Source organism: Limanda limanda, chromosome 12 (assembly GCF_963576545.1).
Source record: "Limanda limanda chromosome 12, fLimLim1.1, whole genome shotgun sequence".
NCBI lineage: Eukaryota > Metazoa > Chordata > Actinopteri > Pleuronectiformes > Pleuronectidae > Limanda > Limanda limanda.
The window spans coordinates 18,676,689-18,689,264 of NC_083647.1; the positions used below are offsets into that span (position 1 = coordinate 18,676,689).

The 12,576-nt window shown below is 39.7% G+C and overlaps 1 protein-coding gene across 1 annotated transcript; it reads right to left on the reverse strand.

The window, feature by feature from the left end:
* Positions 1–7,500: 7,500 nt before the first annotated feature.
* LOC133014956 (E3 ubiquitin ligase TRAF3IP2-like) lies at positions 7,501–11,093 on the reverse strand. Its single transcript, XM_061082167.1, has 9 exons — positions 10,693–11,093; positions 10,477–10,610; positions 9,556–9,694; positions 9,154–9,350; positions 8,391–8,479; positions 8,223–8,291; positions 7,905–8,009; positions 7,749–7,823; positions 7,501–7,671 (listed from the first exon to the last, which is right to left on the reverse strand). Exons 1-9 carry the CDS (start codon positions 11,091–11,093, stop codon positions 7,501–7,503), a joined length of 1,380 nt encoding a protein of 459 aa, XP_060938150.1.
* Between the last annotated feature and the right edge of the window lie 1,483 nt (positions 11,094–12,576).

Sequence of the window (12,576 nt, forward strand, 5' to 3'; positions counted from 1 at the left end):
TTGTGGAGTATGAGGCACTTTGACTGGTTATTAAAACATAAAATGCTTCATGAATTTAGTCCCTTCAACATGTAATGCTGGAATCAGGCTTTGGTTACGAATACAATACTTAGTGGGATCAGCTCCTTGTTGTTTTGAGTCTTTTTATGGGATTTATTGACCATAAGAAAATAGAGAATATTTACAGGAATATATTCTTTCGACATTTTTCCTCCAAATTGAACCTCAGAAAATTCTAGCACCAAACATGGCAACAATCAATTATATTCTCATTGCTCACTTTTGAGATGTGGTGTAAACCTGTATGATTTCATGCAAAGTTAAAAGTATTTCACACACAGCCGCATGACATCCAGCATAAACATCAAGATACACACACACACACACACCCTGTGTGATACAGATGTTTAAAAAGTAAAAATACAGATGTCAGTCGTTCGGTTGCACAGAAAATGCTTGAACAATGCAGAGGAGGGCAGCAGAGGACTGCAACTTCAAAACACACAAATAAGGCAAATATTCATCAACTTCAAAACACACAGGTTAGACAAATATACATGTGCAATAGTACATATTATTTCCAGTTTTCCAAGCATAGGACACAAGACATGACTATATGAATGAAAACAACTTAATGGCAAAACCCTTGAATTCAGTTCCATGAAACAGTCAGTGAAACAAACTGAGGGAGCGACACAGCGAGGCATAAAAACTCGGTTGCATACAGACGTTTATTGAGATCAAAAATGTACAAAGGTTATGATGCATGTTTGTTCATGCCATAAAGTAATGAGCACAGACAGAGTTTGAAAGGGGGTTAAATGGAACATGACATATTGTAAGTAAGCTTGTTAACTGGTAAAAAAACTAAAATCTTCATGCATGGAAGGCCACACGATACGACGGAGGACAGACACGACAGGTCTATGCGAACTATCTGCTGGCAACACACATTGCACATTGTACAAAAACACATCTTAAAGTTTCAAACATTTTCTTACCTTTTACCATAGGTGGCAGAAACACTCCTACGTGTCAAAAAGATAATTAAGTGGCTTGAATATTAAATATACGATTTGATTTAATAATTCAATAAAGTCTAGTTCTTACCTTTTTTTTTCACCAAAGTTATATCAGATGGAGAAGCTACGGTTTCATCTAAATAAAAGAAACACACACGTGTGAGTAAGCGTGACGGTTAATGGTGAATAAGTGTATAAGAATATTGCGAAACAGTTACAGGTTAATACTATGTTTGAAGATGTATTAATGCTGTAATAAAAAAAAAGAAACCTTCTTCAGTTACTACATTCACACTGGGCATGGCTACAGGTTCACCTGGAACAAGGGAAGAAATTACACCCAAGAGATATAACCCTATATCCCTAACCCTAACCCTAACCCTAACCCTAACCCTATACATTTTATTATTGAGAATTTTTAAAATCTTATCCTATATATAATTTGAGACAGAATATTATAGTATACAGCTAAATGAGAAATCATACCTTGATCCCCAACAAGCATGCTTGACATGTAAGCCACGAACAAATCTTTCTTGTCTGAGAACTGCAACACGGCGTCTTCCACAACTTTCATGGGGTCGATGGACACTTCAGACACGATCCCTGAAAAATCTGCAAAACGCACAGTCAGTAAAATCATACTTATCTATGTCTTTCCTTCTAGAGATTTTGCAACCACATTAGATGTAGTTGGTACGGACCTTCATCATCGAGCAACATCGTGGAGACGTAGCTCAGGAGCATGTTCATCTGTTCTTTGGTGATTTCTGCAGTCTTCTCCAGAACCGACATGGGACTGTATCCCACAGCCTGCTGGACATCTGACCCACAGAGACGTCAAAACAGTTTAGTCTTGTGAAGTTTGTGGAAACAGCAACTGCCATGCCTCAGCAGTGTATACATTGAGATGGGTCACAGATTAGGGAAAGTTTAAAAATCAATTTCTAATGTGTCCAGTATTACATCCAGCTAAAAAAATCTTTGGTTACAGTGAACTGATTTAGATTGTTTTAGTCCATGAACTCTTTATAAAGATTGACGACATTTCTCCCCCTCCCACAAAAATGAAGCCAGAATATTCTGAATGCGGCTGCCACCATCGTGACCTTATTTGGAGCCAGAGTCTACGTAAGTTGGAAAATTTAACACATGAATACATTTCAGTGTGATATGAACCACCCAAAATGACAGAAACCCTTCTTTAGGGAAATGTTTATTTTATGTGTAATTTTACTTTTTATTTTGACCCATGTCCCATCTGCTAACAGAAGAGGCAGGGCTTTATGACCTATACTGCAGTCAGCCACCAGAGGGCGATCAAAATGATTTGCTTCACTCTTGAGTCATTTTGTCCATGTCTATATAAATGACATCGTTATTCATCCAAAACACAGGCTATCAGTTATATTTACTATCAATGCTGATTAAGTAATGAATAAACATAGAATTAAATTATAAGAAACATGATATTATGACATGTAAACAATACAAAGTTTAAATATGAAGCAGGTACCTTTTATATTATCCAGTGTGCTGTCTATGAGGGAACAGAGTACATCCTGGACGTAGATCACTATTCCACTGAAAGTGTCGTTAGTCACACTGAAGACGTTTCTGCCAACGGACACAGGATCCATGAAGCTGATGTCTGTGGTTCCTGTGAAGGAAAACAAATAAAACAACAAATAAATCAATGCCGTGTATTGTGTTATTAGTAATTTTAAGATGTTAGGCAATTGCAGCTGTTAAACGAGGAGAGTAATTACCTTTCACCACGTCCAGAATAGTGTCCCAAATGGCACAGAGAACATTCTGGATGTAATCCTCCACTCTACATATGAACTCAATCATAACACTGAAGATGCTTCTGCCTGTCAACACAGGGTCTATGTTGCTAAGGTCAATTTTTCCTGAGAAAAACATAAACATTGTTAAGTAAGTTTTATTATAAGACAAGTTTTTTAACACATTAGCTTAGGTCATTTACTTGCAAGTGAAACAGGGAAGGCAAACTGATTTGAAGTATTAAAACATGGAATACATACCTTCAGTTATATCTGTTATAGTATCGAATAGAGTATCCACAATAGCACACATTGATTCCCTGACGGAGCACGCCATTCCACCCATGAAGTCGTTGGTTGAATGGAAAACTTTTCGTCCGATGACCACAGGGTCGTAGTAGCTGAGGTAGAAGTTTCCTGCAGGTTTGGAGGGACATGGTTATGTCACATTAAACGTACAATGTGTGTGATTCTTTGAGGTCGAGCGAGTTGCCATACCGTCCTTGTCTGAAAAACGTCGAACAAATCCATCTTTTGCATCCGATATTTCTTCAGCTACATAAGCGGCAGTAGACGCGGGGTCACTTAAATCAGGTGCACATTCTGGAGGCCCAGGAAGGAGAGTTACATTTTACTATGCTTGCTTTCAAACGTAAAAAAAACCATGAGAAACCTTGTGTCCAATTTTTCTTCTGTACCTTGAAATTTGTTGAGCAGAATGGAAACTTCATCTACAGCGTCGTTCACAGCTTGCATAGGGTCCGTAATGATTTGTTGAATGTCTGAGAACACAAACACAAAATAATCTTTCATATCTGATGCAAGCAAAAACTAAAGGAGATTTGTTTGTGTGTGTGTGTGACTTACCTGGAACAGTCTTGTACTCCACAAAGTCAAACATCACCACTCCTACAGCCGCCCAGGACAGCAGAGCGGCCAGAGCGATCAGCAGCTCCACAGACACCTTCACCTTCCTGAGGAGGCCCAGACCTTTAGACTTGAGAGAGTTCGTCTGTGGCGCCGCTGCTCCACTGGCGGAGGCCGGTTTACTTCCTGTTTTTGAAAAGACAAGGTGTCTTTAAGAACTCTGAACAACATTAGGATCTTTAGGATTGTGATCTTTATCTTGTTGCTTACTATGCGAATGCTGCCACACTGAAATTTTTTTTTTTTAACTCGAACTGATCAGTATTTTCAGCCCAGTTCTCACTGGGATATGTAGTAGTTCAAACCAAATACTAAGCAATAAAGTGTATAATGACATAATAGCGTGTACTTTTATACTGAGCATAATTTCAGAGAGGAATGGCTCTTGCATAAGTGCACTGGAAAAGTGCAATGCCAATATATCGCCTGATTTAGCTTATTGCAAATATATCAGGATGAGTGTTTATGATGTCACAGAAACGCCAAATGTTACATTGTGTCATCACAAGTTTATTTTCTCACTGTTAAATCCCCCACCACAGAAACATTTATCTATATTTTGGTCACAATTGTCTAAAAATAAAACAAAGGATTCATCTGTAGCGACCAGTTTATCCTCATGAGATGTTTTATACTCTTAAATATTGAAATTTGCTCCAAACATAATGTTCCATCAGAAAACTGTATATATGTATATCATTATCTTCAATGAAGAGTGATTCAGAACCATGTTGAAAAACTTATGAACAGAACTTGCTGATATAATGTGTCTTTCTTGGGAATTGGATACAATCTACTGCATTTAGATGACTGAGACTAAAAGTATCCACTGGTACTTTCCCCATTAATTAATTAATAAATTCTTCATGAGGTTGCGCCTCAGTAAGAAAATTACTTTAATGACTCAATGAAGTTAGTACGACACTGATCCTTCGTAGACACTTTTCCAGTCTGATCATTTTCACACTGCAGCAAGTGAGTGATACTTCATGTCAGGTCAAAGGACTTGAACATAACATGGAGAAGACAGTGTCTAATTTTTCCATTTATAGAATAGCATCATATTCCTGTGTGTTCCAAATACATGTAAACTAGTATATGAATTAGATTTATCTGAGATTTCAACATTTTGCCACATTACAGATCAGAAAATGCAGAACTCAGCTGTCGGAGTTTCATCTAATACATTTTATGACATTTGCACCTGATTCCCACGAGTAAAACTGGATAAAGCCTGTGACCACATTTCATGACAGCCTCATCATCATTAACAAACTGCTGTACTGGAGCTGCAGGTGTCTCTAACTCTCTGGCACCAGGCCAGGGAGTTAGAGACACCTTTCAACTGTGATTGAGCTCCAAGCATACCTCCCTCCTGAGTCACTTCCTCATATATAAATCCTCAAAAAAGAAACATTTTCACTCAACTAAAGAATACTGAATGGACATCACAGAGGTTTGATCAGGTTATGCAAAACACAGCCAGACAATTAAACATTCTACAATCCTTAGTGGAAAGTAACTCGCTCACGTACTGCACTTGTTCTTAACGTAACCATATCCATTTAAAGTTTCTTTGTACTTCCATTTAGCTGAATTTAAGGGGGATTGTTGCATTCTCAGTTGAAAGCGATTTCCTCCAAACTTTTAACATGGTCTCATTGAAATTACACTTTCAAGCCCAAATAGGTCCAATTTATTTAATATTTCACCACATAATAAAGTCCAAAAACTAAAAACAGATGTGTATACCAGAAATGTACTCTTCCTTTAATAATAAGATTTATCTTCGTACAATTTGGAAGGGCCCAACCCCTGGATTTATAAAATACTTTACATAAACATAAACATAAACATTCCTGCATCAATATGAAACAAACGAATAAGGTCACACACAATAATCTATCAGTCATACGGAATATTTCATTGCAGAACCAGTACATTTAAATTTCAGGGGAGTATATTTTTTCCCAATACTTATTCTGTACTCTGACATAAGGTGGCTGAAAACCCAGAGGTCAGCGTTCTGTCACAAGAGAGCGGCGCTAATACTGTGGCTACTTGATCTCCTGTATTTATAGCAACCGGCTTTCAACATATTTTCCAAAGAGGAGGCACCCTATCAAAACATTGACATTTATTTATTACAGATGGAGCATATATTATCAATGTGACTATGCATATCAGAGCAGTAAGGCGTAGCAAGCCTACCTTGAGCCATGGTGATATGGAAACTATTTCAGGTATAATCCTTTGAGTTGGGGCCTAAGCCTCCATATGCAGAAGTTACAGAAAAATCACAGCTTCAGTGTAAATCCAATCAGCTTCCACTGGTCAGTAAACAAAACCCCCCGTATTTTTAGTCAATTATTCCATTCCCATTGGTGATCACAGTCTTGTTTCCGGATCCATGTAATCCACGGTTGAACTTCTCCAAGGACCGAAAAAAAAGATGAAGGAGATGGAAACCCCAAATACAAAATGTAGGTTTACAGGAGTACTTTGAGAATCTGGAGCTGCCGGTGTGGCAGCATGGCAGACGGGGGGGTCCAGGGACGGTGGGGCAAAGGAAAGGCGACGCAGGAGAGGAAAGAGCCAAACTAAGCACAGGGCTGGGGGAAAGTGTCAGGGGGGGCAGACAGAATACCCCACCCCGTGTTATTGGTGCCTCACATGGGTATGGGTCAGAGCAGAGAACATGGAGGCCTCAGGGTAACTGTATCCCCCCAGAAGGAGGGTTATTCTTAGCTTGAGCTCTGCACACACCAGTTGCTCTGCCAGGCCTTTTTTGGCGGTCTGAGGGGTGTGTGCAGGATCAGTTGGCAGAACCGGGACCCCTACTGGTGGGACACTGTAATCTGCCCTCTGAACTGGTGACCAGGATCAGGAATTAACAACAACACAGATCAACACTTTGCACACACATTACAACTACACAACACGGCCTCTACCTGCTTCTGCTCCTGGTGCAGAGTCTGTCATATCACTTTGTTTTTATGTTCTTGTATTTGGTTACACGTGGCAGCCTGCTTATTATAAAATTTCTATAAAGAAAGATTCTGTTAAACAGCTCCATCTTGTGTTTCTTGATTAATCCTGTAACAGCTCCTTTTCTTAGTTGGTGACAGAGACTGTATATAAAGATTGACAACAAGACTGCCCTCAAAAGTGAAGTCAAAAGGTGGCCAGCTGCGGGACAGGTCATGAATCCAGCCTCCTCCATGTTAAAGGTGGGACACAGAAAAAACTTAAAAGTACACGACAAATGAGTTTTTCTCTAAGATGGTTTTTGTTATTTTCCTGTTTCTTATCACATTGATGAATGTCACATCAAAGTGTAAAGTTCAAAGTGCAAATTATATTTTTGTGATATTTGAAAGGTGTTGGGATCACTAACATGTTGTTGCTGTAATTCATCCTGACAGAAACATGAATGTTTGAACCTAATTTTAGGCCAAATTACTTCCGACGGTTGCTGACACATGTCAGTTAAAAATGCCTGCTCAAAGGTTGAGGCACTGACAATGTCATCCCCAGAGGTAAAACCACACCATAACATATAATAAATATTGATATAGTAAATATTAACACACACAAAGAAACTTTATTACTTTTACATTTAAACAACAACTAAACATTGGACACAATAAAGCATAAACCATGAACTGTCATTGATTTGTTCAGGATCGATTTTGAGGATTGTTAAACATAATCATAAATACACTAAAACAGAAACATATAACACATGAATGCTAGTAAGTGTTTCACAGTGTGGCTGCAGCACTCGGGGCCACAGGCCTGATGATGAGGGTGAGCTCCATCGGAACAGGGGGAGGAACGTATCTCTCCTCCCTCAGCAGGCGCAGCAGCAAATCCTCAGTGTCGTGAGGCCAGCGGTAAACGTGTGTGTTCTGAAGCCAACTGGGGACGTGCTTCTGTAAGAAGACACTCATGTATTATTTTCAAGAAGAGAAGCTAATGGAAAATGTCTGTTATCAAGCAGAGCTCTGACCTGGGAGGCACTGAGGAAGAGAACCGGTATGAATCTAAAGTTCAAGCTGCCTTGTTGGATGAATTCATTCTGCATCTGCAAAGTTAGACTTGAAATTTAGATAAACGTCTCCACATGATTACGTCTCATTTAAAAGAAGAGCTACCACTGTCTCACCATGGAGTGGATATATTTAGTGTGAAGGGCGAGGCTGTCCACTACCAAGCCTTCGATATCCGCTCTATACTTTGGACTGATGGCGATGATAATCAGGTACGACGGCTGTTAAAAGAATACAAACACATTTTAGACGTATTGTCAATCTGAAAAGACAAATGTTGAAATCAGAACAAGGCGAGTATTGTGAATTCATTTGTCAATTAAAGTACAAAGCCACATTTACTTTGACGTTCTCTTTGAAAAATTATCCAGCAAAACTTTATCTGACATTTTATGGAAACAATACAGTAAACTACACTAGTGCTACTCACTTACGTCTTTTAAGTACCTGTCCTTCCACTTGTTGATGTCCAGGCTTCTTATAGGGTCGTCAAATAGGTCGATCTGTGAAATTGAAATCAGGAACGTAAGTGAATTGTTAAAAGTTTAAAACTCAGATTATCTTCTAAATGTCTTAATTCAAACCTGTAGGTTGAAACTTACAGCCGGACGAAAACCTTGCTTTGTGAGGAAGTCCACGAAAGGAACCATCTCTGAGCACACGTCAGAAGAATACGTGATAAAAATGTTTCCTGAGAAGGTAAAGGTCGCTGAATCAGAATTAAACTCAGACGTTATTCTGTTTAAGTTGGTAAATAAATTTTAAGTAAATAAATCACAAACAATTTCAACAAAAATGGAAACAACTGAAAGCTTTAATACCATGAAATACAAGAGGCCTTCTATTAGTGAGCCTGACTTGAGTTCAGGCAACAAATCTACCTTGTTGGTTTTAGGGAGAGATCCTGGTTTGGGTTTAAATATCCTTAACAAAGACATAAATTACATTTACTAACATTAACCATGTGCAAACTTTTCCTGTGTGCCTTTAAATATATTGGTTGAAGGGAATCTGAACGGCTCATTGTTTATCTTTTGATTATAATTATGAAGATTGCAAGACAAGGATCATTGTAATCCTTAATTTAAATTTGACTTTTCAATTTGCTGTACTTATCATGCAGATTGTCCTGTGGAATTAAAGATCTGTTCTCAGCACGTTGTAAATCCATTTGTGGGCTAGAAAAAATGCGATCATGTTAAATTAAATTTTTATTTTGGTTTATTTTACTAAGCCCCTGAAACAGGCTTGGCAGGTTTATAGAGACACATACAAATCCCCGACACACCCAACGGGCTCTGCTGATGTTTTTATGAAAAGGAGCGGACTGTGACTCAAACAGGCCTTCCAGGTCAGGTGACTCACGGCACTCGTCGGGCAGACTGACGGTCCTTCTTCTCTCCAGTGGATGGGACCCGGGCGCCTCGGCTCCTGCACGGCTCAGGTTCATCACACTGACCTGGGACATGCCCATGACGGGGGGGACGGAGAACTGCGGCACGTTAACCGAGACGCCTGCCTGTGCCCCACCGTCGCTCATACAGCTATCGTGACGTTGGAACCTGAGGCAGCGAGAAAGAAAGGCAAACAAAGGCTGTTCAGCTGAGTTATATGCAAAGTAGAGGCCGCGGCAGCACCTGACTCACATTTTTCAAACACATGACCTGTGACCCTGTAGATACTTTGTGGATTTGTGTGTAGAAGGGTTGACACCTTCATGTTCAACATATTTCTGTATTTGCATTCAGGAGTGGCTTTTGTTTTTACCACGTGGGGGGGGCATCACAGGGTCTTCTGTGCTGGCTGGGGGCAGAGACGGGGGGGCGAGGCTGAGGGGGGAATCTGAGGTCGTACTGCCCTTCTGCTGCAGGGGGATAATACCGGCCCTCCGCAGTGTGATGAAGTCCTGTCAAAACAGAGAGAAATCTTTCTGTACGACGGCACATGAGTCAGGTTGGAACAGGTTCACATAAATACTTGGATAATTCTTGGGGAGAAAGTTACAAGCCGTTAAAAACAAAACTGTTTGTAATGACATTTAATTGATCTAAGACATTTACTAATTTGCTGCAATTAACATTTGCAATTATACCCTTTTTATAGAAAACCCTGAGAACTTTTCTTTTTGAATGTCAGTCACACATGTGCCACATTGTCTGTTTTGCTGTGTATGAACAATTGGTTGTGCATGTATATGATTGCAAAAAGCATGTTTTGTAACATTTCTCTATAAACATTTGAAATGAAAATTAATAAAATAATAGTAATAGTAAAATAAAAATAAAAAGTTATGTTTGTTCCAGATTCTATAAGTATTCAGTTGCTCTACTCACGCAAACCTACATTTTTACCGACCTACATGTTTTTTTACAATGTGTGATAATGACTTCATGAAAATAATCAAATAAATCATTCATGTCATTCAGGTAAAGAGTTTCAAAACTGAGTCAGGCTCACATATTGGAGAATATATATATATATGTATTTTCATTACCCTGTTGTTCTTCCTACTTAAAATATTCATGAATCTATATTTATGTTATGTTGTGTTTAGGTTTTTCTGAATAAACTAAACTATAAATAAATATAATAAGTAAGTAAGTAAATATGTTTTCAATACAGAGGTTAATATAACTAATATAAAACAGAAAACAAACTAAAAACAAACAAACAAAAACTCTTTCTTACCATAGTTGTGTGTATAGTGGTGAGGAGGTGGAAAGGGGCTGTTGTGTTGCCACTCGTCATCAGATCTCAGCGGCAGCGGAGGCTCAAGCTCTTCTTCATCGCTCTGAAGCTGAGAATTGTCTTCATACTCCCCTCTGAGAGTCAGAAACAAACATTTAATACCAATTATACACTTTGTTTGTTGAATTTCATACAAGACGGTTTCTCCTCAGTTACCCAGCCGTGTCCCTGTTTGCAGGCCCTGCTGCTCCACACTGGTTTGGTCCACAGTCCCAGCAGCTGTGACTCTGTCTGGGGTCTGCAGGTAGTGGGCCCCAGCTACTGGGAGGGGGATGATGGAAATTCATCCTGGAAAAACTTGCTCCAGTATCTCGTAGCTGCCTGTGGTCCATCAGCTCGACATGCTGCCCCACACGAGGTGGCCAGCTCCCTGACTCATGGCTCTCTGGTCCACCTCCGCACTCTGAGCAGCATGTTGGTGAGAGTTTTTCCTGATGTGGTTTGACATAAAGCATCTGGTTGGCAGTGACTTCAGGGTCCAAGAGGCGCACAGAACTTTTAGAGTCATCTGCAGCTGAGAAGACTTTCCTTTCTGATACTTTTTCCGATTTCTTCATCTTGACCAGGTGACGTCAGCAACAATTCTGTGGGACAAGAAGGAAGAACTTTGACTTTTACAGTCTGGCCTATAGAAAACACACAGTTTTAGTGAAGTTATTCGTATGATTTAAAATATAGTTGAAACAAGACTCAAGAAATAATGTCACATGCATGCAGAGAATAACACACACACACACAGCATGTGAAACACAATCCTATTCTTACTTGCTGTTGAACAGTTTAGTGTGAATGGAGAGTAACAAAGGCATACCTGTTCTCTGCTGGCTTCTTCACACTCATGTAAGTGCAGAGGCTTGTGTGTCTGTGTCTGTGCTAAAGTCTGCTATATGCAAATTCTCCCTTCCTTGAGCTGCAGCCAATCAGAGCCAAGAAAGTAGTGTTTATGCTGTTCAGCCAGACCGGCCGGGCTCAGTCTGTGGTAGCTATGATTAAGGAGGAAATATTCTCCTCAGCAAATGGAAGCAGTTTAGAAGGAAATTAAAATGTGAAAAAGAGGTTAAATGTGTTTTAGCAACAGTATATTCTCATGCTAAGAGGCCACAAAGAAACCCACTAGTCTCCTAAACATCCCTGTTTATTTTCATCAGGATCCATGAACTATTAATGACATAAGAAAGTCTCCTCCCCCCTATGTATATCAAACTGTTCTAAGTTCCTTCTCGAGTCATGCCCCCTTGACCCCCTTTACAAAAGGACCTGTAAAACAGTTTAGTAGTTATTGCGTAACTTGTGATCACACAAATCCAGAATGAAACAAAACCTCCTGGGGTGAGGTAATTAAACAAGCACTAAATCATTCTATGTAGCGCAGATGGCTGCTGGGCACTTACAGAGTGATTTGCATACACTGCCTGAACGTGATGTGCGTTCAGTCACGTTATCTGTGTGTCAAGTCCAGACTGAAGGAAAACCAGAAAAACTCAACCGCTCTCCCGGACACCAGTGTCATTTGAGCTGCATGTATTTACACAGAGCTGGTGGAGGAAATTGGCTCAATGGTGTTGAACATTCTCCAGAGAAAGTTTCTGACAAGTGTTTATTGTTTCCATGTCACAGGCTGATGATGGCAAGATTGTTTATTTCAAAACCAGCTGTGTACAAGTAACAGACAGAGACAATAAATAATGCAGAGAGACCAAAAAAAAAACAGTTGGTGTTCCACTGAATTAGGGTTAATATGTCGTACAAAATCTAGTTTTTTGCTCATGGAAAAATCAACATGAATACACACAGACGAGGTGTCTTGCCTCTCAGGCGGGGGGGAGACATGTTGGATACTTGAAGATGATAAAACCGTCGTCCGGAGCTGCACGTTTCTCCGGCAAATCACATAACCGTGTTGCTTTGAGGACACATAGGACTGGCCATGATGCTGAGCAAAATAACACAAGAAAGTCACGCACGTTTGGTCTTGTAAACAACATGTTATTTCCAGGAACACAATATGGAGGGACAAACACAAGTTACACATCCTTCATT